This window comes from Natator depressus, chromosome 25 (assembly GCF_965152275.1).
Source record: "Natator depressus isolate rNatDep1 chromosome 25, rNatDep2.hap1, whole genome shotgun sequence".
Classification (NCBI taxonomy): domain Eukaryota; kingdom Metazoa; phylum Chordata; order Testudines; family Cheloniidae; genus Natator; species Natator depressus.
Window position 1 is genome coordinate 15,866,820 of NC_134258.1, and position 27,389 is coordinate 15,894,208.

The 27,389-nt window shown below is 43.1% G+C and overlaps 1 protein-coding gene across 2 annotated transcripts in view; it reads right to left on the reverse strand.

Annotated features, from left to right (window-relative positions):
• INSR (insulin receptor) overlaps nucleotides 1-27,389 on the reverse strand; it is a 104,572-nt gene that overhangs the window by 30,653 nt on the left and 46,530 nt on the right. For both annotated transcript variants that reach the window (XM_074939835.1, XM_074939836.1), the window contains exons 3-6: nucleotides 7,267-7,582; nucleotides 2,669-2,814; nucleotides 2,076-2,220; nucleotides 1,624-1,838 (exon numbers count right to left, since the gene is read on the reverse strand). In XM_074939835.1, coding sequence (XP_074795936.1) covers nucleotides 1,624-1,838; nucleotides 2,076-2,220; nucleotides 2,669-2,814; nucleotides 7,267-7,582 — 822 coding nt within the window. The remainder of the gene's footprint in view (nucleotides 1-1,623; nucleotides 1,839-2,075; nucleotides 2,221-2,668; nucleotides 2,815-7,266; nucleotides 7,583-27,389) is intronic.

Consider the following 27,389-nt stretch of genomic DNA (forward strand, 5'->3'; position numbering starts at 1 on the left):
TTAACAAGCCAAATCAAGTGAAGAATCTGACGTTTACAACTGCACTGTCTATAGGATGGCGACCCAGGAGAACCGGTAGTAAATTATTTAAAGCAATAAAGAAATAAAAGCTGCCTCAACCCCAGACAGACAGAAATCTAAAGCCTAAACGGGTTAAAATTCATGCTAGTCTGCAGAGACAAGACCAATGAAATGGTCTGTGAAGCTGCTGTAGCTTCTGCCTCCACTGTGATGAAATGCCCAGTCCTGCCAGGAAAGAGCAACGTCCCATTGCAGAAAGGAACATGAACGACAGAAGCCACTGCAAGGCGAGAAGGCTTACAGTCTTATTTCCAAGGGACCCAGGAAGGACAAACGGTGGAGCATTGATTAGATTTGCCATCCCTGCAGTAGCTGCACGAGGGAGGAAGGCTGTTAAGTTGGCTGGTGCTTAGTCCAGAAAAAACAATGGATTTTTTTTTTTTTTTATAAACAGGATGCTGCCAATTTGAAAACTAGACTTGAAACAAACAAAAAGCCAAACACATCAACAATGGGCAGTTTGGGGCAGGCGTGAAGAGGAGCAAGCCACAGCTGAGCCCACCAGAGGTAGCACTGGGAGGGAGGAGGGCTCCTTTAGAGACAAACCGGACAGCCTGCCTGGCAGCTTTGCACCAAGAGTCACATACAACCACACAAGAGCACAGTTTGGACCCCAGATCCAGCCTCTCACCCCCTGGGCCAGCAGAGGCATCGCCCTCTGGCTCTGGGGAAAGCCCACTGCTGCTCTTTGACTGGAGAGGGGACAGGAATCCTGCAGAGGCAGAACCCTCCGATCCAGCTCACTCTGCCTCACCTAACACTGGAGTGGGTCTGAGAGGCTCGACTGGCACCCGTTGTGCCCTGCTCAACCATGGGAAAGCTTGTTTGAATGGCACCTTTTCCTGGGAACAGGGTAAGATGCTGGCACTCAGGTTAAGGCCTGGGAATGCTGCTGGAGGCAAAGCTGCCCCCTCTATATTCCTTAGCTCTGTTGACATGGAACCGTCCTTATTATTACTTGAAAGGAAACTGCCAGGCTTTAAAAATAAGTCACATTTCTGCCTGAAAAGTTTCTCCAACAGTTGTCACAGCAACCGTTCCAGACGAACTGAGCAGAAATACTCTCTCTCCTTTTCAGTTTATTTTGCAGCATACAGTTCAGTGTCACCACTTCCCATCGCACAGAGAAAGGAGATCATTAAACATGTGCCCAGCAGCAGGGCCCAGATGCTACACTCAGGATTGAGGCTGTGGCATGTGACAGGCTGCGCAAAGACACAAGGCTGACCAGATCCTGCCTGAAGAGCTCCCAGTCAAAGAGTGGGAGGGGGAAGAGCACCACAAAATGTTTTTGGGCAAAATTCTATAACCACAAAAGCTGGAAGGGGGCCTCCAGGGCAGAGATCAGACCTGAAACTACTTTTAACTCATGTTAAGTTGAGTGTGTCCCTTCAGCTAGCTTACAGAGTAACTGATGTGCCTGGGGCTTTACACAGAGAGCATCAGGACAGTCCCTGCCCTGAGAAGTTCACAAGCCAGACAAGGAGGTTAGCAAAGGGGTGCATACAGCACAGATCTCATCACATTATGAAGCTTCCTTACAAGAGGCTTGGTCGCCATTTGTCTTCAGGGCTATGTCATTCCTCTCCTGACGTCCCTTAGTCCCAGAGATCTCCTCCATCTTGTGGATTTCTGACAAGCACAGTTTGGGGTTATAATGAAAGAAGAGCTTCCCCCGTGCTATGCTGAGGTTGTGTTTGCTCCAGTCCCAGAGCTGGCGCAGGTTCTGATTGTCGAGGGCATAGAAGGAGTAATTCCTGTGAGAAGAGAGAGAATGGATGAGGATGGGTTCATTCATAAACTGGCTTTTCTCTTGCACTAATCCACACATCACATGAAAGTTCCCCACACAGAGTACCCATAAGGACAGGCTGCAACTATGGGCAGAGAGCAATTAAACACGTTTAAAAATAAATTTGCTAACATTCTCCTGATTAATTACATATTGGGGGCCAATGTAAGAACAGACTGAAGCATCTTATATAAAAACTCACCCAGCTTCTAACGTCTCCCCTTTAATCAGATGTAGCTTACGAAAAAAAGAAAGAGAAACCAAGGCATAGGAGCGGCGAATTTTTAGATAACCTGAGATTTCTTCAATCAAGCCAAGATTCGCTTCAAGCTCAGCTGCTATGTTATCTGGGGAGAGGGAAACAATAGGTTTAGTCTCTCTGATACCATGGTGATGAGCACTGTACCAGATCCCATATTTCTCTGTATAAATGGATATTGTTTTAAAAGATCCGCTCTGGGAATTATTCTGGAGCAGTTCTTTGGCCTGTGTTATACAGGAGGGTCAGTCTAGATGATCACGATGATCCCTTCTAAACTGCAAACTATGAAATTTAACTTATGTTTTGATAAACTAACTACATAGAGGGATTAATTCTTGAATCACTGTGGAGCTGAAGCACGCTTTCTGCAAATAAATTCTCCGCATTCAAGCTTTAAAAGCCCTGCAGAGATCTCAGGCTCAATAGACACTGCCTCATTGTCTTTTTTGACATTCAGTTCTCTCCCCCGACTGTCATGCTTTTCCACATTCTGCAAGTTCTCCCTGATGCAGCTCATAAGATGCAGAGCTTACTTCCTCCACGGATGTTTATGACTAAACTTCCATTAATGATGGTGCAGCCACGAAGCTCCTGTGCAGATGTCACTGAATCAATTATCTTCTCTTTGCCGTAGTCACAAACCTTCGGACAGGGCCCCGCACATGGAGAACAGTGCAGGCTGAAAAACAAGAGAGTGCAGAAGACACATGAGAGATGTTTTTGCAGGGCATAAACTGGGGCTTCTCCATCAGAATTCACACATGCAGGGTAATCACTTGAAAACGCAACAGTATTTTGACAATATGCTGAGTGGTCTACCTGCATCACACATAATACCTGGCTCTAAACAACCTCACATAACACTTGAATATTCCTAAAAATCACTTTTTTCTTTGTTGAAGTCCCAGCACTGGAATACAAGATATTGTGACAGAGGACAATTTCTCCTCACCAGTCTGTGAATCAAAACCAGAATGAGAGATCTGATAAAGAAACAATCATCTGATGGTTTAAAAGAAAAGGAGTACTTGTGGCACCTTAGAGACTAACCAATTTATTTGAGCATAAGCTTTCGTGAGCTACAGCTCACTTCATCGGATGCATACTGTGGAAAATACAGAAGATGTTCTTATACATACAAACCATGAAAAAATGGGTGTTTACCACTACAAAAGGTTTTCTCTCCCCCCACCCCACTCTCCTGCTGGTAATAGCTTATCTAAAGTGATCACTCTCCTTACAATGTGTATGATCATCAAGGTGGGCCATTTCCAGCACAAATCCAGGTTTTCTCCCCCCTCCCCCGTTTTTTTCCACACACACAAACCCACTCTCCTGTTGGTAATAGCTTATCTAAAGTGATCACTCTCCTTACAATATGTATGATAATCAAGGTGGGCCATTTCCAGCACAAATCTAGGGTTTAACAAGAACGTCTGAGGAACGGGGTGGGGGGAGGGGGGGTGGTGTAGGTAGGAAAAAACAAGGGGAAATAGGTTACCTTGCATAATGACTTAGCCACTCCCAGTCTCTATTCAAGCCTAAGTTAATTGTATCCAATTTGCAAATGAATTCCAATTCAACAGTCTCTTGCTGGAGACTGGTTTTGAAGTTTTTCTGTTGTAATATCGCAACTTTCATGTCTGTAATCGCGTGACCAGAGAGATTGAAGTGTTCTCCGACTAGTTTATGAATGTTATAATTCTTGACATCTGATTTGTGTCCATTTATTCTTTTACGTAGAGACTGTCCAGTTTGACCAACGTACATGGCAGAGGGGCATTGCTGGCAAATGATGGCATATATCACATTGGTAGATGTGCAGGTGAACGAGCCTCTGATAGTGTGGCTGATGTTATTAGGCCCTGTGATGGTGTCCCCTGAATAGATATGTGGGCACAGTTGGCAACGGGCTTTGTTGCAAGGATAGGTTCCTGGGTTAGTGGTTCTGTTGTGTGGTATGTGGTTGCTGGTGAGTATTTGCTTCAGGTTGGGGGGCTGTTTGTAGGCAAGGACTGGCCTGTCTCCCAAGATCTGTGAGAGTGATGGGTCATCCTTCAGGATAGGTTGTAGATCCTTAATAATGCGTTGGAGGGGTTTTAGTTGGGGGCTGAAGGTGACGGCTAGTGGTGTTCTGTTATTTTCTTTGTTAGGCCTGTCCTGTAGTAGGTGACTTCTGGGAACTCTTCTGGCTCTATCAATCTGTTTCTTCACTTCCACAGGTGGGTATTGTAATTGTAAGAAGGCTTGATAGAGATCTTGTAGGTGTTTGTCTCTGAGGGGTTGGAGCAAATGCGGTTGTATCGCAGAGCTTAGCTGTAGACAATGGATCGTGAGGTGTGGTCAGGGTGAAAGCTGGAGGCATGTAGGTAGGCATAGCGGTCAGCAGGTTTCCGGTATAGGGTGGTGTTTATGTGACCATCGTTTATTAGCACCGTAGTGTCCAGGAAGTGGATCTCTTGTGTGGACTGGACCAGGCTGAGGTTGATGGTGGGATGGAAATTCTTGAAATCACGGTGGAATTTCTCAAGGGCTTCTTTTCCATGGGTCCAGATGATGAAGATGTCATCAATATAGCGCAAGTAGAGTAGTGGCGTTAGGGGATGAGAGCTGAGGAAGCGTTGTCCTAAGTCAGCCATAAAAATGTTGGCATACTGTGGGGCCAATTGTAAGGAGAGTGATCACTTTAGATAAGCTATTACCAGCAGGAGAGTGGGGTGGGGGGAGAGAAAACCTTTTGTAGTGGTAAACACCCATTTTTTCATGGTTTGTATGTATAAGAACATCTTCTGTATTTTCCACAGTATGCATTCGATGAAGTGGGCTGTAGCTCACGAAAGCTTATGCTCAAATAAATTGGTTAGTCTCTAAGGTGCCACAAGTCCTCCTTTTCTTTTTGCGAATACAGACTAACACGGCTGTTACTCTGAAACCTGATGGTTTAAGTAGCTTTGATTCTTTAATTGAACAATGAATCACACGACTGGAAGGGACCTTGAGAGGTCATCTAATCCAGCCCGATCGCAGCTCCTAGTGGCCGCGGTTCGCTACTCCAGGCCAATGGGAGCTGCTGGAAGTGGCGCGGGCTGAGGGAGGTACTGGCTGATGCTTCCAGCAGCTCCCATTGGCCTGGAGCAGCGAACCGCAGCCACTAGGAGGCGCGATCGGCCAAACCTGCGGACGCGGCAGGTAAACAAACCGGCCCGGCCCACCGGGGGCTTTCCCTGTACAAGCAGCGGAACAAGTTTGGGAACCACTGATCAAGAGCATCCCTGACAGGTGTTTCTCTAACCTGCTCTTAAAAATCTCCAATGATGGAGATTCCACAACCTCCCTGGGCAATTTATTCCAGTGCTTAACCACCCTGACAGTTAGGAAGTTTTTCCTAATGCCTAACGTCCAACCTAAACTGCCCTTGTTGCAATTTAAGACCATTGCTTCTTGTCCTATGCAATTTAAGACCACAATTAACCAGCCAACCTCCCAGAGAAATCTGAATGAGAGAACTCATAGCACTGAACTGTTCCTCTACTAAGATGAAATTCCTGTGGTGACAAAGGAAAGAAGACAGCTACTTTCCGTCTCACCTAGGCACGTTTGCATGCTGTGCTCTAACTCAAATGGTATTTACTGGAGACAAAGTACTGTAAAGATCTTCCAGAACCAACAGCTCTCTGTTCCCTCTTGCTAATATGCCAGATCCTGAACTTTTTAAGCCCATGGCTCTTCAAAGTCATTCACATGAAGGGGAAAATTATTCTTTGTGAAGACAAGATTGTAGCTCCTGCTCTTAGGGTTAATTCATGCTGTTTGTAACTTAGAGATGCATTTTACCCAACAGCAAGAAAGCCAGGCCCATCCTCCATCTTAAAGTAGGTAACCAAACAAATAATTCATGAACAGGGCGTAGCACATTTCCTAGGATTTCTCTATCAGCAGCTGGAAGACAGTACACAGAACTATATTTAAAAAAGGTAAACAGATTTATATTGATGTGTTTTGGACTTAGGAGACTGTTTTTTTTTAATGGCAGTAAAAAGACAAGGCTCTTCTTGCAGTTATGACACCAGCACCTACTTCGAGTATAATTCAAAGGAAAACTCTCTCATCTCCTCCAGGAAAAGCACCAGGACATTGTGAGCAAGTCCCAGTGGCAGAAGGACTGGTGTGAGTAGGGGCAGGCAAGAGGAAGACCTTGCTGTTACACAAGCAATGCAGAGCCCACTTTCGGGGCTGCTGGTTCACATGTTTGAAATACAAAACAGGAAACAGACTCAAAAATCCAGCCATAGCATGAATTCCCTGATTTGTTAATCAAAGAGCAAATGTACATGAACACAAAACTACAGATATCTGACTCATCACAATATATAATTTTATTGTGGGAGAAAAAAGGTTTTCTGCGATCAACAGCATAACTATATACACTATTTTATTCTTTTGTCCTTAAAGCCCTGAGAATGGTAAGAAAGACTATCCTCTCTTCTGCACGTGCACTACTTGTTTGTTACACCGTCCCTTTATCATAGTACGATGAGATTGCCTACAATGCCATAGGGCTCATCCACAACGGCTATTAGCATATATTCCCAAACAGCTGGAGATGGGCCATTAGATGGGGAGGCTTTAAGTTACTACAATAATTCTTTCCCAGGTGTCTGGTGAGTTGGTCTCAGGGTCTAACTGACTGCCATATTTGGGGTTGGGAAAGAATTTCCCCCCCAGATCAAATTGGCAGAGACCCTGGGATTTTTTGCCTTCCTCTGAAGCATGGGGCACAGGTCAGCTGCGGATCTGAAGTACAGTAAATGGTGGATTCTCTGTAATTTGAAGTCTTAAATCAAGATTTGAGGACGTCAGTAACTCAGCTGGAGGTTATGGGCATATTACAGGAGTGGGTGGGTGGGGTTCTGTGACCTGCGTTGTGTTGCAGGAGGTCAGACTAGCTGTTCATGATGGTCCCTTCTGGCCTTAAAAATCTATGAGTCAATAAGACGCAACACTAGAGTTGTTTCTCATTCAAGGTACAGAATACGAACCCTATGCTACAACAAGTGTGTTTCTAAATAAGTGTGACACACAACTGACAACACAAGCAACAACAATGGGCAACAACATGGACATCACTTACTTGCTGGAGTTCATGATGTATCCCGATGGGCACTCATGAACACACTCATTGTTGTGAATAACATGGCACCCTGATTCCCTGGCATTTTTGCACTTGTTGTGCAGCTCCTGGCAGAAGCTGAAGGTCACGCAACGCCATCCCTCGAAGCGATAGTACTTGGCTGGGCAGGTCTCCACACACTTGCCATTAAGGTAAAAGTTACGGCAAGCCACACACTTCTCAGGATTGTTGGGCTCCGAGCAGTTGCCCAGGCATTCGCTGTGACAGCACTGACCATCAGGGGTGCAGCCTTGTGACTTACAAGCAGGTGGACAAACTGCAAAGACAAAAATGAAAAACACCTGAGCACTTGTTAGGGGCCTTATATCAGCAGGCTCACAAGTCCCTTTGCTGCACAGCATCATCCCCCCAGCTTTGCAACTTCAGGCTTGTCTACATGATGGGGTAATGCACACTACAGGTGTGTGATTTCTAAAGCGCATTGATTGGAATGTGTAGACTCTGCTGTGTGCACTAGCAGCTCCCTAGAGTTTCAAACCGTACTATGTGAAAGCGCAGTAGGGAAGTTCTAGTGCACACTGCAGGGTCTGCACACACCAGTTAGTGCACAACTTGTTTGCTTTAGAAATCACATGCCTGTAGGGCACCCTGCTCCTCAGTGAAGACAAGCCATTAGTTCCTGTAGTGACACCTGCTCAGAAGCTGAACTGGAGGTCTGGATACCTCCACTTGCCAGTTCCAAATACCAGGCTTTCACCCATGCTGCTACATGGAGGTGACATCTTCCACCTCGACAACTCATTGGTCCTATTTAAATGTAGGTTTAAAGCAGATTTTTCTAGTTCTTAATCTCAGTTTTATTTTTCTAGGGTATGTTCTATGTACAGCATGTTGGGGCTCACAAGAAGTGCTTTTATGACTTTGCAATATCAAATCTCAGGTGCTAATGGATAATGAATGATAAGCCTCATACAGTATAACCAATTACATTGAGTAGATTCCAGTTCCTCAGTCCACTAAACTAAATGGAGCTCCTCACAACTCACTCAAAAGGAAGCTCCTAATGATGATGCAGCAAAGAATTTATTTGCAATGATCCTTTAGTTTAGTCCTCGGCATTAGCTGGATATTCTCAATGATCTCTTAACTTTATACTAACCTGTCATAATCTTTGTTAGGGGAGAAGAAGAGGGGAAACTGACAGGCCTGAGGTCCTAGAAGAAGGGCACCCAATATAAATACTTCAACATTCCTCCCCAAAGAGCCCAAGAAGAAGGGAACCCACAAGTGTTACTGCTTGTGGTTTTCGTGGTTTGTTTTTTTAATTATCCACTACTCAGTGCTTCACAATACTCTTTAACAAGTGGTTTGGGTTTTGAACCAGAAACCACACACCAGCATAGCCCGGAGCAAATACCATAACTAGAACTGAGTGACAAACTGCGGGACCATTGAGAAAACTGAAAAGTGCTAAAGGAAAGTACTTTTCTGCCACTTCACTCATTGTTTGCATAGGACTTTCAGGCTTAGTCCTACTATTAATGTTAGATTGAGGAGTAAATCAAATGCAATTACTTCATTCAAAACACAGCCAATGAACTTCAGTTCAGAATGTTATCATGAAAGTCTGAAAACAACTCTAACAGAGTGAGCATAAGAAGCCAAATATAAACAGCTTTGATCCAGTGTGGTGAATAAAATAACAGGAAGCAAGATTTAAGGACAGGGACGCAGCATGGGTGGAGAGTAGAGTTAATTGTAGGATAACAAATGCCATTTGGACTATAACTGTATTGCCGAGCATCCAATCAGGATATGAGCCTACTCTCACTGGAGTCAATGGACATTTTGCCCACAGGCACTGGCTCTGGGCCTTTGGTCTGAGGGTGCATTTGGTGGCATCTGTAGAACAGGTTCTCACTGCCACTCTCTAAGAAATCTTTAGTTGAACTCTGTGGTCTGTGGAGACCAGACCAGGTAACTCTGTACTTCACTAGCCGCTGCCTCATACAGCTGGCTACACTTTCTGCCAAAAATGGCCACACAGTCACTTTTTCCTATTCCTCTCTTGTCCAGCTCCCTAATGAGCCAGAGGAGCAGCTGCTGTCCTCACCACGTCCCCCCAGGACAGACGCCCATCACATAGCTAGCCCACAGCTTCTTCATGGAAGCGTAGGACCCCCTCACTAGACCTTATTTTAAAACTAGGCAACACACACATTGGTCATCCGACAAAGGGCCCTGGGCCAAGTGGCTGAAAACCAGCAATCACCCTCATGTAAAATTCTTAGACTCTAGAGCATTTTCGCATTCAGATTTTTTTTTTTTTATAGCCACTATGTGGTAAAGACAAAATATTTGTGCTGGACCCACCTACAGATACAGAAAGAGTCAAGCTATATTTACACTTACAATTTGCATAAACCTTCCCTGAACAGAAAAAATACTTCATCTGAAAACACGACTTTCAATATTAAACACTCAAGGGATAAGAATATCTGCAGGTGTAAAACAGCACACGGTTCACATGGCAGTTCTTGCAACCCAGCACCACTGTTAGCATGTCCTCACCCTCATGTCCCGCCCAGACACAAAGTGGCGGGACCTCCGACCACCTCTAGAGGATGAGGAGCCCCGGTGGGCCGGCCTATATTCCACCTTGGTCCCGAGGCCTGCCGGGGATATTACTTGGCGGCTCCTTCACGGGGCCGTGAGCACGGGTGTGTACTTGGCGCGGTTCACCCCAATCCCAGACACCTGCCCCTTTTGCGGCGTGAGGGAAACCCTGGCACATGTCTATCTGGAGTGCGCCAGGCTGCAGCCCCTATTCCAGCTCCTCACGAATATTTTGTTAAGATTTTCGTTGCACTTTTCCCATCACCTCCTTATCTATGCACTCCCTGTCCGTGGCCCCACTAAGTCATGGGACCTCCTGGTCAACCTCCTCCTGGCCCTGGCTAAAGTGGCCATCTATAAAACCAGGGTGAGGAGGTTGGCCGATGGAGTCTCCTGTGACTGTGGGGCCTATTTCCGATCCTCCGTCCGTTCACGCCTCCGGGCAGAGTTCCTCTGGGCGGCGTCCACTGACTCCCTTGACGCCTTTGAGGAAGCAGTGGGCGCTGTCCGGGGTTCTCTGCTCTGTGTCCCTGTCCGGTTTCCTTCATTTGACCCTTTGACCACATTCCTGTCCCTGCAGTTCATTAGTTGTCCCTCGTAATTATTTGGTTTTCCAGGTCCTGTGGACCCCCCCCTTTAGGCTGGGGGGGATCCTTTAGCAGTGGGCGGGCTTCGTCCACCCACTTCCTGGATCCCAATATGACCACTGTTAGCAACAGGCAGCAACACAAGACCCTGCCCACAACAGAGCTTGAAACCTTGCTGGAAAGAACTTTCTAAACCCTGTTATGGTAGCATGCTTTGCCTCCACAATGCCAGTTACCAGCAGTGGCTTGAGCCCTGCCAGAGGGCAGAGTTTTGGTACATTGTTGACTGGGAAGAAAAAAAAATCCCATCCACATGGTGAACCAAATAGTGCAAGAGAGTCATGCTATATGTAAGTGTGGGTTCAAAAAGTGAATGTGTAGCAGAAGCATGGCTTAGTTTTGTTCAATTAAATTAGCAGTATCTAGGTTCAACAGTACAATATGCCATTGGTGCTTTTATAATGGGATCACCAGTTGTTAGGAAGAAGGTATGGTATTGCAGAATTAAGGGCATTACAGGAATGTAATGCCTTTCTTGGAAGCGTCTAGCATTATCCACCTGGCCAGAGACTCATAGAAATGTAGGACAGGAAGGGACCTTGATAGGTCATCCAGTCCAGTCCTCTGCACTATATTATCTGTCCCTGATAGAGGTTTAAACAACAGGTTAGACAAACACCTAATGATGGGGATTCCACAATCTCCCTAGGTAATTTGTTCCAGTGCTTAAACTACTCTTACAGTTACAAAATTCTTCCTAAGGTCTAACCTAAAGCTCCCTTGCTGCAATTTAAGCCCATTACTTCTAGTCCTGTCTTCAGTGGATAAAGACATTTAATCACCCTCCTCTATATAACCACCTTTTACAAACTTGAAGACTTATTTCCCACCTCAGACTTCTCTTCTGCAGACTAAACAAATCCAATTTTTTCCACTCAATCTTTCCCCAGAAGATGGACCACTGGTCTGTCCAGTCTGGCAAGTCTTCTGTTCAGCCATTAGAAGTCTAAAATTTGAATTCTAATGATCACAAAGCTCATTTTAATCTCTTATGTATACGACTGTTCCACGCAGCCTGCTCAAGAGAACATTTCTTCCTGCATCTCCTAGACTCAGCCTGAGCATGCACAAAACTGAGCTCATGCAACTGAAAGCCCCCCCACTATTCATCTTTTAAATCGTTTGGGAAATATAGCAAAGATCCATAGGAACACGGGAACTGCCAGGCTGAATCAGGATAGGGTACACATATACCCCAGTACCAGCCGCTTCAGAGAAAGATGCAAGAAATCCTGCACTAGCCAGTTACAGGATGGCGTCACACCAGAAAAAAAGTTTCCTCATAACCCCAAGTAGCTAGGGGATAGCTTCTGCCCCTAGTAGGAAGGCTTCTATCCCTTCAAAAAAACAAAACACCCTTATTTTTAATATTTACTATAACTACTCTAGGTTTTCTTGCTATTCATATACAAATAAAAGCCCTTTTTGAATCCCGCTGGCTTCGATGAGGTCTTAGATCTGTAAATCCAACAGGCTAGGTGGGTGTTGTGTGGAAGAGTATTATTTCCTTCTATCCATTCTGAATTTGCTGCCTTTCCAATGTTCCCTTGTTCTTGTGTTACCCACCTGCGCTATACTACTCATTATTTTGTACACATATCACATATCCTCTCTAAGAAATCATTTCAGTCTCTCCCCATTATGAGAGGCTCCTAATCGTTCTTGTGACCCATCAGAACCCCCTCTATTTCTGCTACAATTCCTATACACTGTTTAATGACCAACATTAATGTCCTGTGTTGAGAGCAAGGGACTGGACTAGATGACCTCTGGAGGTCCCTTCCAGGCCTACACTTCTCTGATTCTATGAAACCCTCAGTACAAACCTTCCCTGCCACCCAGGCACTTTATTGCCTTCACAACATGAACCAGCCGAGGAAACAATTTCCAGACAGCCAGTCCGCCCTCACGTTTTCTCTAGGCAAGATTTCACCCTCCTCACACCAGGCTAGTTCACTATTCAGACCTTTACTTCTCTCATCATTACGCTGATACAGTTGAAACTGCAAATTATCCTTATAATGGAAATGCAATGTCCCTCCCATACATCACACTCCCAGGCAGAGTGCAACGAATGTACAGTTGCAAGAGCAGGACTTGCATGGTATTGCATGCCATTTTCACACTGACACAAATTAGTGAGCTAAACACTCAAACCTAGTACTTGGTGGTTTAGGGTCCTTTGTTTTCTTCCAGGAAAGGTAAGAGTAGAGAGCTCTGTGCAGATACAAAAATTTGGATCCACATCCAAGCCACAAAATTGTTAAACAATACAACTGCATCTGCGGATCCAGATATTTGTGGATATCCATGTATTTGAAGAGTTCTAAGTATAAGCAAGTCCCAGGGAGAGGATGACCAGAGGGCAAGTGTGAAAAATTGGGACAGGGGTGAGCAGTAATAGGTGCCGATATAAGACAAAGCCCCAAATATCAGCGCTGTCCCTATAAAATCGGGACATCTGGTCACCTTACTCAGGGGCAACAGGAGACAGGCCACTTTCCTGGATTCCTCTGATGTTGGCCTCCTGACTTTCACTATAAAAGTTCTAACATTTTGGACCAAGATTATCTAGTTTACTCCAAAATGCATTTTAATTCCACCCTAACCCCAGGAAGAAACTCATGTTTAAAAATATTTTAATGGAGATGTTTTGTTCCCAGCTTAGAAGGAACTATCAGGACAAAGCATGGCAAGAATGAAGCCAACACCTGCACCCTGTGTACTCTGGATCCAGAGTAATTTGTGAATGTGTAAAGACTGAGGAGTAACTACTGCATGTACTGAAGCTTCTGCACAAACTGCAAATATCAAGAAAATCGAGCACACTATTTATAGAACAAAGGTTTCAGACACAGATACTTGAACTTCACAGGTGTATTAAAGAAAGAACATGTATGAAAGCCACAAGTTGCACAGTCTACAGCCCTCTTATCCCATGACAGCTTACTTTGCTTAATTTTGCAGATAATATATAAAGTTTACCAACTAAAACTAACTGCATAACCACAGAAGAATGCTATTGATTATATTTAAACTGAACTTTCCATCTAGTAGATCATTCAAACTTTACCAAATCCAGTGTTCGTTGGTTTCACTAAAGCAGCCCTAGAGAGTTATTGCTTTCACACTTGTGTGGCTACTGCTACGAAGACTCACATAAGAAACTTAAAAAGGAGTAACAGGTGACTGCTTCCACTGTTGTGTGACTGGAAACTTTGCACACACACAAGAAAAAATAGAAAAGAAATTTCACATCTAATTTAATAGTTTTGTTTCCTACAGAACTGTAGAACATTCACCAGTTCATTATTCTGGTTTCAATGTCACAGAATTCAGAATGATTCAGTATGAAGGCAACGATTTGTAGGTAATGCACCAGGCCTATAAACCACCAGAATACTTTGCATAATTGCTTTATTTTTTCTAGTTGAAGAACTACATGGAGTTTTTTTGCCCTCAGTGAATCATCTTCCTTCCAGCACTTAAGGGGGGAAAAGCAATAAACAAAAAACTTCTAGTTAATGCTCAAAGTATGGAAAGAGAAACACACAGGTTGCTCGGTTCTGCAGCCCTACTTCCCATCAAAGTCAATGAGGCTTTTAATGCAGTGGTTGCAAGACAGAGGGAAAGAAGGCTGGACCAAATATCTTTTAAATAGAACAGTTCACCCACATACTTTTAAGTAGCAGTTAAGTACAGTAAATTGATACTCCAACTTAAAATACAGAAATGTGGGTTCACTTCCTTTTACATTAGCAACGTTTTTGCACTCCTAGAGCAATAATGCTTATTTTATGAACTTGATAATTAAGTGATAATTAAATTGAGTAGGCAAACAAACAAAAACAACTTGCAGTTGATCCCTTATATTGGGCTAAGCATAAAAATAAACTGGGAAGCTTGCAAAAAGACATGCTCACATAATTCCTCATCAGCCCACAAACACAGAACATGGTCCAGCAACAGATGATATGGCAGAGGGTTAATTCAGAGCTTATGATTAAATAGAGCAATACAGTAGATCAAAAGGAGACCTACGCTTAAAAAGTGAGCAAACAACCTGGAACTGGCAACCAAATGAACAACTCTGGCAACCACTGCAAAAACCAAACCAGCAGTTTACTGAAAATATTGCCAACAGAAGTAAATCAACAGAAAAGTCCAGAGCTCAGTCCCAAAATCTCACAACAAAACCTACTAATTCTACAGCCATCAAATGTGGAAACTGCATAAAAGAGGAAAGTCTGTTTCATTCATATCTCACCATGCTTGGCAGCGAAGTCCTCTTGGTGCAGAAACTAGAAGACAAGGATATAGCTCCCCATTCCATGTTTCAGCTCCACACATACTGGTTCAGAGTAAGATACATCACACAGAATTACTAGCAAATGAAAATCTAAACCAGACTTTACAACATTAAAATCCCCACAATGGAAAAGAGGTGGAAACAAGGAGTTCTGATCTGAACTAATCCAATTTAACTCTCAGATTTTAATCATGATTTAAATCAGCAAACAGGAAACCTTAATTTAAAAATCTATTTTAATTACACTATGCATTTGTATGTTTTACTTATTTTCCTAACGAAAAGTTGATTCTCATTGATTGGTAATCATTAAAACATGTTGACTTGCAACTCAATACAGCCTTTATGCTAAATTTGGTGCTTCGTTTTTGTTAACAAGGACACACTACATCTATAAACATTTACTTGAGCAATTATATAGCTCAACTTACATTTATTCAGATTCTTAATTTTTCCATTTTATATTATGTTAGAAACCAGTGAACGACACGTCGCCTGTTCACTAGTTGATTTTTTACTTATAATTGTGTCAAGCTCCATGGAAATTCAATTTAAAATGCACAAAAACTGGATTTTATTTTTTAATTAAACAAAACCACCTTTGATGTGCTAGATACATAAGAATAAAGTTAATCAAAACATGTTTTGCATTAAAAGCTAACTGATTTGTTTAAAATGTATTATCTATAGTTAGTAAACTTAACTGATTGTTTCTGGTCACCATGTCCTTCAAGACTTTAGCAGATCTCATTCTCTCACACCCAGTTTTTATTCAGAGACCAGAAGAGGAAAACAAGCTTTCCCGCTTTTTCCAACTCCCACCTGATTTCTTAACTTTGAGCGAACTCATTATTGAGATGAACTAGTTGAATAAACTGAAATGAAGAAAATATTCTCTCTGAACCTACAGAAAGGCTTTGGCTGTCAAAAGCTGGTTTAGAATTTCAATGAACTCTTGTTTCCAGATGCTAAGTCCGTGACTTCCACCAGTTCATTGGTCTGACTTTCTTTAACATTTGGCAGCAAACAGAATCATAGGACTGGAAGGGACCTTGAGAGGTCTTCTAGTCCAGTCCCCTGCATTCATGGCAAGTCCAAGCATTATCCAGACCATCCCTGATAGGAGTTTGTCTAACCTGCTCTTAAAAATTTCCAATGGAGATTCTACAACCTCTCTGGGCATTTTATTCCAGTGCTTAACCACCCTGACAGGTAGGAAGTTTTTCCTAATGTCCAACCTAAACCTCCCTTGCTGCAATTTAAGCCCATTGCTTCTTGTCCTATCCTCAGAGGTTAAGAACAACAATTCTTTTCCCTCCTCCTTGTAACAACCTTTTATGTGCTTGAAAACTGTTATGTCCCTTGTCAGTCTTCTCTTTTCCAGACAAAGCAAAGACAATTTTTTCAATCTTCCCTCATAGGTCATGTTTTCTAGACCTTTAATCACTTCGTTGCTCATATACTGCTAAATATTATTTTTTTCATTTAATTTAAATGATTTAATAAATTATAAGTAGTTTAGGCCTTAACATAACCGGTGAATATCAAATTTAATTTTAAATGTGTTTTTTTAAATAAACCTGTATTTCATTTAAAATTTAAAAAACAATGATTTTTTTTTTTAAATAAATCATTGACTTATCAACTTGGGTGGAATGGAGCTTTTTTTGTAGGTGGTAGGCTGGCAGAGTTCCTATCTGAATGGCTGATTTAATGCTAATGGGATTTTGTTGTGTTCATTATGCTTTAGGGTACTAAAGCCTTGTATAGGACATCTTTATTGTTATTATTTAAATTAAAATAAATAAAAGTAAAAATAAAGTGTTTGCAGACTAAAGCTTTGGGTAATTAAAGTGGTTCTCCATGATATTTTATGCAGTCATCAACTCTTTCAGACATTTTCAGTCTTTGTTTTATTAAATAACTCTAAGAGGAAGTGGAATTGCTAATTTATGAGCATAAATTTGATCTAGCCAGTATTACTGAACCTTCGTGCGACGATTCCCATGACTGGAATGTTGAAACTAATGTTTATTTCGGAAGGATCGCGTGGGCACAAGGGGAGGGGGAGTGGCACTCTGTCAAAAAAATGGCATACTTGTTTCCAAGTCATGGATAACTCAGAAGAAAACGATCTTGAATGCTTATGGATCAATGTCCTACCAGATAAGAGCACAAGATGGGGTATCTGTTGGTGTCTGCTATAGACCACAAAATCACACTAGTGAACAGGATGACCGGCTCCTTACACACCTGTGCATAAACTGTAAGGGGGAAAAGCTGCATGGTCATGAAGGACTTCCATTTGTGTGACATACAGTAGATGTCTCATGCAGTCCGTAGTAAAACATCCTTGGAATTCTAAATATTATAGCTGACAATTTCTTAACTCAAAAGGTGTTGCATCCAACACAGGGGAGTTCTATATTAGACCTGGTGTTCACAGATAGAGGAAATGATCACAGAAGTAAAAATTGATGGTAACTTAAATTATGTCTACACTGCATTAAAACACCCGCATTGAGGTTCTAGAGCACAGACTCCAGCATGAACCCAAACTTCTACACTACAATTTTATAGCCCCGTAAGCCCTGGTCCCACAAGCCCGAATCAGCTGACACAAGCCAGCCACAGGTGTTTTATTGTTGTGTAGGGGCACATGATCATGACTTGATCACATTTATGATGTGCAAACAGAATAAAGTCCAGACTAGTGATATTACATACTTAGAGCTTTAAAAAGACCAAATTTCATAAAGCTGAAAACAGTTAGGAGCCAAATCAGCTGAGAGGAAGAATTTAATCAGAAAAATGTGAATGATAATTGAGACTTGTTTAAGAACATTTTACTAGATGCCACAAAAAATCATAATCCCACAATCAAGGAACAAAAGTATATCGGTTTAAAAAAATGACCTAGTTTTAGAGAGGAAGTTAAGCCAGCTATAAAATGTATAACAAATGGAAGAAAAGGGAAGTTGATAGTAATGAATATAAATCAGAAGCTAAGAAGTGTAGAAAACTGACAAAGAAAGCAAAGGGACACAAGGAAAGATTTATAGCCAGCAGAGATAAGGAAAATAAGGAGTGTAAGAATATTAGAAATAAAAAGATTCCTAACAATGATATTGGTCCTGGAAAAGGTAAGATTATCATTACTAATGCAGAAAAGGCAGAAATGTTCAATAAATATTTCTGTTCTGCATCTGGGAAAAACAGGAGTACTTACACCATAGGATAACACTCCTTCCATTGCACTAGTATCTCAGGAGCATGTTAAAAAGCAGCTAGTAAAGTTGTACATTTTCAAATCAGCAGGTCTGGACAACTTGCATCCAGAAGTTTTAAATAAGCTGGCTGGGAAGCTTGCTGACTGTTCATGTTGATTTTCAATAGTTCTTGGAACACTGGAGAAGTTCCAGATGACTCAAAGAAAGTTAATGTTGTGCCATTATCTTAAAAGGGCGAACAGGATGACCCAGGTAATTATAGGCTTGTCAGTCTGACATTGATCCTGGGCAAGATAATGGAGCGGCTCATATGGGACTCTATTAATAAAGAATTAAAAAGGAGGGTAATATAATTAATGCCAGTCAACATGGGTTTATGGAAAATAGAGCCTGTCAAACTAACTTGCTATCCTTTTTTTGCTGAGATTATAAATTTGATTGATAAATGTAATAATGTTGATATAATATATTTAGCCTTCTCTAAGTCATTTGACTCTGTTCTGTATGACACTGATTAAAAACTAGAGATAAAATTAACATGGCACACATTAAATGGATTCAAAGCTGGCTAAATGATAGGTCTCAAGTCAAAATGTAAGTGTAAATGGAGAATTGTCAAACAGGTGTGTTTCTAGTGGGGTCCCCCAGGGTCTGGTTTTTGGCCCTATGCTATTTAATATTTTTAATCTATGACCTGGAAGATCATTTTGTTCATCATTGATAAAGTCTGCAGATGACACAAAAATTGGGGGAGTGATAAATAATGAATGGGGCAGGCTAAAGCTAACAATATGGGTTTTAATATGGCTAAAGATAATGCATAGATTTAGGAACAAAGAATGTAGGCCATACTTACAGGATGGGGGACTGTAACCTGGCAAACAGTGATTCTCGAAAAGATTTGGGAGTCATGGCGGATAATCAGAAGAACATGAGTTCCCAGTGCAACACTATGGCCAAAGAGGCTAATGCAATCCTTGGATGCATAAAAAGGGGTATCTTGAGACGGAGTAGAAAGGTATTTTACCTCTGTATTTGGCACTGCTGCAGCCACTGCTGGAATACTGTGTCCACTTCTGGTGTCCACAATTCAAGAAGGATGTTGATAAATCAGAAAGTGTGTTCACAGAAGAGCCACAAGTATTAGGAAACATGCCTTATAGTGATAGACTCAAGGACTTCAATCTATTTAGTTTAACAAAGAGAAGGTTAAAGGGTGACTAGATTATAGTCTATAAATATCTTACATGGGGAACAAACTTTTAATAATGGGTTCTTCAATCTAACACAGAATGGCTGGAAATTGAAGCTAGACAAATTAAGACTGAAAACAAGGAGTAAATTTTTACACAGTGAATAATTAACCATTGGAACTGCTTACACCACACATCATGGTGGATTCTCCATCACTGACACAATTTAAATCAAGATGGGATGTTTTTCTAAAAGATTGGTTCCAGGAACCATCGTGGGGAAGTTCTATGGTCTGTGTTATACAAGAGAGCAGACTACATGATCACAGTGGTCCCTTCTGGCCTTGGAACCTGTGAATTTTAATAAATGCTTTTTAAATAGCCACTGGAATTTCACAACAAGGGTCACGTGGGTATGAATGATAAGAAGCCCATAAGGAAGACGTTAAAGAGGCAATATGAGGTAACATTAACGGAAGTCTGTTTAACGTGTAGGCACTTCTGTAAGTGTTCTTCACTGTAGTACCTTAGCACCTCACAAAACAATGGATTCAGTCTGAACACCCTATGAGATCAGGGGGTGTTCCTCCAGAGGAATGGAAGCACAGAGAAGTGATTTCCTAGGCCACACAGGAAGTCTGTGGCAGAGTGGGAAATGAACCCAGATCTCCTTTCTAGGGTAGTACACATTCCAAGGAAAATACAGTAAAATGCCATTATGCAGATTCTGTGCAGCGTTAGGCTAGTCTACCTGATGGAGGTGTGGTCGATCCTACAGTGGAAGGAGGCCAGAGCAAGAGTTCCATCACAAGTGTGAAAATGCTCAAGAATGGAGGAAAATGACTTGAGTTAAGGCTATCTGAACAGCCAGCCAGCAACACAAGCTGTTGATCCACCAAAGGATCAGAAAAGTCCTAGAAACACACAAGGTATGAAGGTGTCCTCACACTGTGCTCTCACCTGCACGGGTGTGTTGCATATTCACTTACACCCACCCCAGCCGCCGACAGCAGCAAGCATACGAGTTCTGGTGGGCTTTCTGTGCAGAGCTAGAAAGCATATCCTTGGGTTTTTCAACCAAGGCCAGCGTATAATGTGAATGTTTTGTACACGAATGATGGGGCATTGTGGAGTAAGCCACAATTATCAAGTGTCCTGTACTGCATTTCTGCAGGTTTGGCTCTTTCCATATGTGCCCCCCACCAACTACACAAAGAGGCTTCAATAATTCCCTATATCAGGGATCGGCAACCTTTGGCACATGGCCCGTCAGGGAAAGCAGCTGACGGGCTGGGATGGTTTCTTTACCTACAGTGTCCGCAGGTTTGGCTGATCGCAGCTCCCACTGGCCGCGGTTCACCATTCCAGGCCAACGGGGGCTGCGGGAAGCAGGGCGGGCTGAGAGAAGTGCTGGCCACCCCTTCCCGCAGCTCCCATTGGCGAGGGACGGCGAACCACGAATCGCCTGAACCGGAGGACCCTGCAGGTAAACAAACCGTCCCGGCCCACCAGCGGTTTTCCCTGATGGGCCGCGTGCCAAGGGTTGCCGATCCCTGCCTATATCTACACTGCAATCTTATGGGTTGGCATACTTACACTAGGTCTAACCTTGCTAGCACAGCTAGGGTTACCACCTGGCTGGTATTTCACAGGCGTGGCCATTTTTTTATGGATTTGCCAGTTGCCAGAAAAAATAATTTCATCTGCCAGGGTTTTATTATGTGGGTCTAAAGATTTGTATTATCATCACAATACACTGGGATATCTAATGTTAAAAGTTTGTGTCCAGCTAAAGATGCTACAGTGTTCCCACTTCCACAATTTAAATAACAGCTCAAAACTGTTGAAAACACAACAACTGTCTGCCCACCAACAGGCAATTGCGTACGCATGTGCGTGAAAGAGGGTTTGAGTCACACGAGAGTGAGGAGACGCGCGAGGCATATTAAATAATGGAAGATCAGGACAAAGGTGCGATTGATCCTACACCCTCGGGGAAAAAAGCTCACATGAGAAACTACACACTCAGTGACAACTGGCTAAATGAGAGTCTACAAAGACTGGCTGGCAAAACGTGTTGCTAAAACAAACACCCGTTTGTTATCAATGATGTTATCAATCTTATCTATATGTGTTATCGCTCTAGATACTGTAAGTGGCTGTTGAAGATGGAGGATTACAAAGTTGCCTTGTGGTTAGTGGCTGGGGTTGTGGCGGGCTTGTCTGGGGTGGGGGGAGTGCTGGGTCTTTTTTTGCATGTCAAAAGACGGTAACTCTAAGCACAGCTATCAATAGCCATGAGGGGCGGCAGCACTGGCTTCAGCGCAGCCTAGCAACATGGATACCGATCTGGAGTCTTCGCTGTGCTTCTGCAGGCCTCACTGACACGCCTGCTGCTGTGTCTTCGTCGCTATTTTTAAGCCTCGCTAGATTAGAGCCAGTGCAAGTACAGCCCACGCGGCAATCCCCCCTCCGACTGCAGCATGGGAGTACCCTAAAGGACAGCTAGTGATCCTGGAGGACACTTACCACATCTTCAATTCCTGCCCTTATTCAATATACTCCTAAAAAGCCGGAGAGAGCCATAGAAAACAAAAAAAGCAAAAGTCAGGAGATATTGGATAGGTCCTATCAAGAAGAGACGAGGCTATTTCCCTAGCGTGTGTGTGTGTGCGCACGTGTGCACCCTGCTGCTGGAGGCTGGTGATATACAGGGGGTCCAACTAGTGGTCCCTTCTGTCTTAAACTCTGACACTATTATGAAACATCAGGGTTTGAACTTCTAAGTTCCCAAGAGATTGTAAAAACCTAATGTTCACTGAAGCAAGGACTTCATGCATCAGGCAGGTAATTTTGAGAGAACAAGCCCAACAGCAGAACACACAGGGGCTGTTAATGACAATGCACCTGGCATGTATTTTAGACTATGCCACACAAGCTTTTTATATTTGTAATAGAAACCAGGACTCCAAATTCCTATGCTTATTTTTTATGGTTTATGAACTTGGCTGCAAATATTCACAGAGCAGAAACTGGTTTAAGTTCTCAGCTCTGGAGATTTCTCTAAATATAAGTTTAGCTGTTTTGAAGCAGAAGGGAAGAAGGAGCATTAATAAAAACTGGTAAGAAATGATGTTCACGCTTCTATAAACAGCACTGAAGAAAGGAAGGCAGCCAGGCACCTCTTATTAGGCATTTATCTGGGGGAGAGGGACTGTTTACTACGTGCTTGTACCAGCACCTAGCACAGTGGTCCCTGACCAGGTTAGCCACAGTACCAATGCTTAGGGTTGCCAGGTTCCAGTTTTCGACCAGAACGCCCGGTCGAAAAGGGACCCTGACAGCTCCCGGTCAGCACCCCTGACTGCCCATTAAAAGTAAGGGTCGGCGGCACAGGCAGGCTCCCGACTCGGCTCCGCATGGTTCCCAGGAAGTTGCCAGTGTCTCCCTCTGGCTCCTAGGCGGAGGGACAGTCACTGGGGCTCTGCACGCTGCCCCCGCCCCAGCTCACCTGCTCCCATTGGCCAGGAACCGTGGCCAATGGAAGCTGAGGGGGCGGTGCCTGCAGGCACGGGCAGCGCAGAGAGCCACATGGTCGGGCCTCTGCTTAAGAGGCCGAGAGATATGCCAGCAGCTTCACAGGAGCTGCCCGAGGTGAGCACCACCCAAAGCCCGCACCCCAAACACCGACCCCACCCCAGAGCCCATATCCTCAGCCAGAGCCCTACACCCCCCCCCCAGCACCCCAACCCCCTTCCCCAGCATGGAGCCCCCTCCTGCACTTCAAACCCTGGCCCCACCGCAGAACCCATACCCACAGCCGGAGCCCTCACCCCCATCCCCGCACCTCAACCCCTACCCTATCCCGGATCCTGTACCCTGAATGCCTCATTTCTGGCCCCACCCCGGAGCCTGCACCCCCCAGTTCAGAGCCCATGCCCCCTCCCACACCCCAACCCCCTGCCTCAGCCTGGAGCTCTCTTCTGCACCCCAAACCCTTGCCCCAGGCTTCAGCCATCTCCTGCACCCCAAACCCTTCATCTCTGGCCCCACCACAGAGCCCATACCCGCAGCCCATACCCACCGCCACCCCCCTGCCCCCCAACCCGCTGCCCTAGCCTTGTGAAAATGAGCAAGTGAGCGAGAGTGGGGGAGAGTGAGTGACAGAGGGAGGGGGATGGAGTGAGTGTGAGCGTGGCCTCAGAAAGGGGCAGGGCAGGGGGTGGGGCAAGGTTGTTCAGTTTTCTGCCAACAGAAAGTTGGCAACCCTACAAATGAAAAATAACTTATTTTTACAATAAAAACCCTCAACCAAAGTGTGCATAAGCCTCTGTTAAGGAGCTACGTGGTCTCACATCCACCATTTAACCTCTCCTCTCAAATCCCCAAATGATTTCAGGTTGTGCAGCTCTCTTTGGCCCACCCCTCCAAAAGCGGGTGCTTAAACATGCCCAGCATTGCAGGATCTAGCAGTCAATGGAGGTCGACTGCCCTGTCCCCAGTGGGAACACTAACTGTGAGTGGGGTATTCTGGGGACAGTGTCCAGCACTGACACAGCGGCATGGAGCCAGGAGGCAAGAGTTTGCCAGCCCCTTTGTGTGAGCCTTGAGTGAGACACAACACAGCAAGGGATGGGAGAAAAAAGATCCCAAGAGGTTTAGAAATACAGAGACACTGAAATGCAGCCACTTCTGGGGTAGAGATCAGAAGCAAGCACACTGCACCCTGAACACTGGTGCTCAAAGGAGACATTTTGGCAAGGACACGAGGATAAAACCTAGTCTTACAAAAAGTGCCCGGCTCCATCTTGAAAGCCCCATCTAAAAACCAGTAAATTGCACAGTACCTAATTTATTTCCCTCAGAGGACGGGAAGGTGGAGTTGATGGTGCTGGGATTCAAACCTGTTGTTCCAGTGGTGAACAAATATTTGACTACTAGGTCAGAGCTTTTCTAAGGCTCAGGAAACACTGCATTTTACAAAACTTTTTAATTATGGACTCAAGATGACAATTCTTCATGCTGTGGAGACCCCACAGAGGGGACAGATGGGGCAGAGTCTACACAGTGAAATTTCAAGCCTATGGACCCTTTGCATTATTTAAATTACTTTCCTGTGCTTCACCTGCAGACAAAATAATGTTAAATATTTGCTAGACACAAGCAAGCAGAGAAAAGGGCTAACCACTAGACAATCCAGCTACTAAACAGTAGCCTAATCTGAATGTTTAAGCATAAAAATATTTGCATTAATTAGACCTTATTTCCTGCTTCCTTATGAAATAACTGTGTTAGCAGCACAGTGTCGCACTGAGTCAGAAAAAAAAGGTAAAAGATAGAACCTTCTCAAACTATATTTCTTCTGAGTTCCCTAACACTGATATGATTTGGACAGATATGTTCTGTGTCAAGTGAGTTGATAAAACAGTAGAACATTCAACTATTGGTAGAAGTTTAGGTGAAATTAAAAGATTTCAAAGTATTTATAATTTATACAAACAGATTTAAAGGAAATCATAGACCATGTGCACACCGACTTATTTAAGATACAGTATATTCTAGAGAGTGAGAGGGAAGCCCTGTTTTATGGCGGTTTAGTTCAGGGATTGATATGATCCTGTCTATTCGTAATAAAAACCCCTTCCTCGTGCAATACTCTGTCAACACAGCTGGAACACAAACAACATGGACCCTTCTTGTCGATCCATACTAGGCAGTCGGAAGGCTGCCTGTGCAAACATCTTCTCTACGCAGCGGCTTGACAAGTGAAGCAGAAAGGAAAGGAGTCTCTTTTCACAATTAGAGAGGTTTTCAAGAATTACACACATTTGTTTTGACTACAAACAAGACAATTAAGAAAAATTAAAGGCTCCGGTTCCTCAGAAATCCAGGTCAGGAAACAACTCTGACAGGAGAACCGCCCTCACCCTCAGCCAATGTGTTTGCTGCCTAGGCTAGGGAGCCATTCAACGACTTTTTCTATCTCTGCACAAAGCAAACATACACTTAACCCTTTGCAGACAAAGAAAAGAAGAAAAAACTAGATCCTCTCTCCATGTGGATTATTCTACATAATTATCTGGGTGCAATTCAATAAGACACATTATACTAATAAAATGTATGGATTTAAGGCAAGAGTCTCATCCTGGACTTTAATTTATGAAGAATATTTATAACTAGAAAAAAAAACACAGGAGGAAAAAAATTGAATCCAATGTTGACACAGCTTAAAATGGCTTGTTTTGGCTGCGATCTATGCAGTTCAATGCCAAAGCCCAGGTTAGTGTGCTTTTACTGTGCAATGTTACACACACAAGAGTAAGACAATTCAAAGCCAGCGTCCTACAGAAACATTACAGTGTGCTCCCTTCCCACTCATATATATAATTTTCCCTCTTACTGTATAAGGTGATAACTTCTCTGCCTTTATGTATATTTACACATGCATGCAAGTGGAAAATGGTTGAGTTACAGTTGCTGTGAGAACAACTTTGAATTTCCTGACTTGCATATCATGTCAACAATAATGTATTAAATGAGAAAAAAAAATGTTTGTTCTAAACAAAAAGAGAAAGAAGAAAACCTCCGAGTAATCACACACTGCATTAAATAAATGCTGTGGGTTTGTATGTATAATAACTAAATACAAATGTGTTTATTACATTGTTTTAGAGCTCTGTAGTTTGCACTCATGGGCAAATTTTCATACAGGTTGAATAGCCATAATTTCCACTTAGGTCATTAGGAATTTGAAATTACTCGTGGAAATTTATGTGCATAGTGCATAATTTTCACTTCTTGATTTCTCAACCGATTTTTTCTTCAAAATTAGCTCATTTCTCTCCTTGTTGAGGACATGGTCTATTTGAATTTTTAGAGCACAACTCTGCATTGCCCAGAGCACCCTTTTTTCTCCCCTTATATTCTTTGTTAACCCAAAAATGGCTAACCAGAATTTGACTGAACTTTCCACGCACCCATGGCCATCTCTGACCCGAGATTATTCATCCAAAAGGGTTAGAAGTGACTGAAAAGGGTCACACACAATGAAGTTACTACTCCCACAACCCTAATGAGTGGTATGTTATTCTGCACATTCGAAGACTAAACACCAAAAGATATTGTGAAGTGGCAGCATTTAACAAGTAAATCACAGATTAAATATTGTTGGATTTTAAAAAAGGATTTTATTCTAGTAAAGAAATTGACAAAAAAAACTGTTCAAGTTGCAATATAAAGACTATTACACTAATCCTTCTGCAAGGACCCTGACATTAATTTATAGAAAACTGGATGTTTTACACATTTTGCATGAGACATTAGCTTTGCACAGGTTCAGTATATCTCATTAGATGACAAGAAAATGCTTAAAATACTTGTTAATTTAGAAACTTGCTTTTTAAAAGGAATACAAAAGGAAGTTCTGCTGGGTTGGAGTCGGTGCCAAGAAAGGTGGGAGAAAGAATTATTTTAAAACATCAAACTACTCATACATCTGGGCTAAGACCATGCGTAACACGTTTCAAGTTGAAGCAAATGTTTTATGGAAGAGTTGTAAACTCTTCAAATATGGGGTGCAGAACAGAAACGCGGGTGCAGCATTACCTCTCAAGGTTTGAGGCTTTAATACTCATAGGAAAAGATACACCAAATCAGACCCTTGGTTTATCCAGTGCAATATTTTGCCTCCAAGAGTGGTCACTACCAACTGCTTCAGAGGAAAGTGCAACTCACCCGCAGCCCCCACCCATAATTTGCAATTATGGAATACCTATCCAGGACAGACAGACACTTCCTCCTAACCCACTCAGCCCCAGCAGTTAATGATTGACTCATGCCCTGAAGTTTGAAGGTTTACCTCCCTTCTAAAAAATACTTTACTCATCCAGCCTTATGTATTCAGATATACAAACAGGACCATGTCGTTCTGCTAATGGTTACAAATAAAACTGGTTATGTTTTCACAACAGTTTAACAAATGAATGGTTTGGTTTCAATATTTCTTAAACTAACAATAATGGGGTTCAAATGCAGTGAGCTTACCATACACAACATGGTGAGGAAGTACAAATATAATAAACCTGGATAAAACCAGACCTGATTAAAGATTTGTTTCTATAAGACTTAT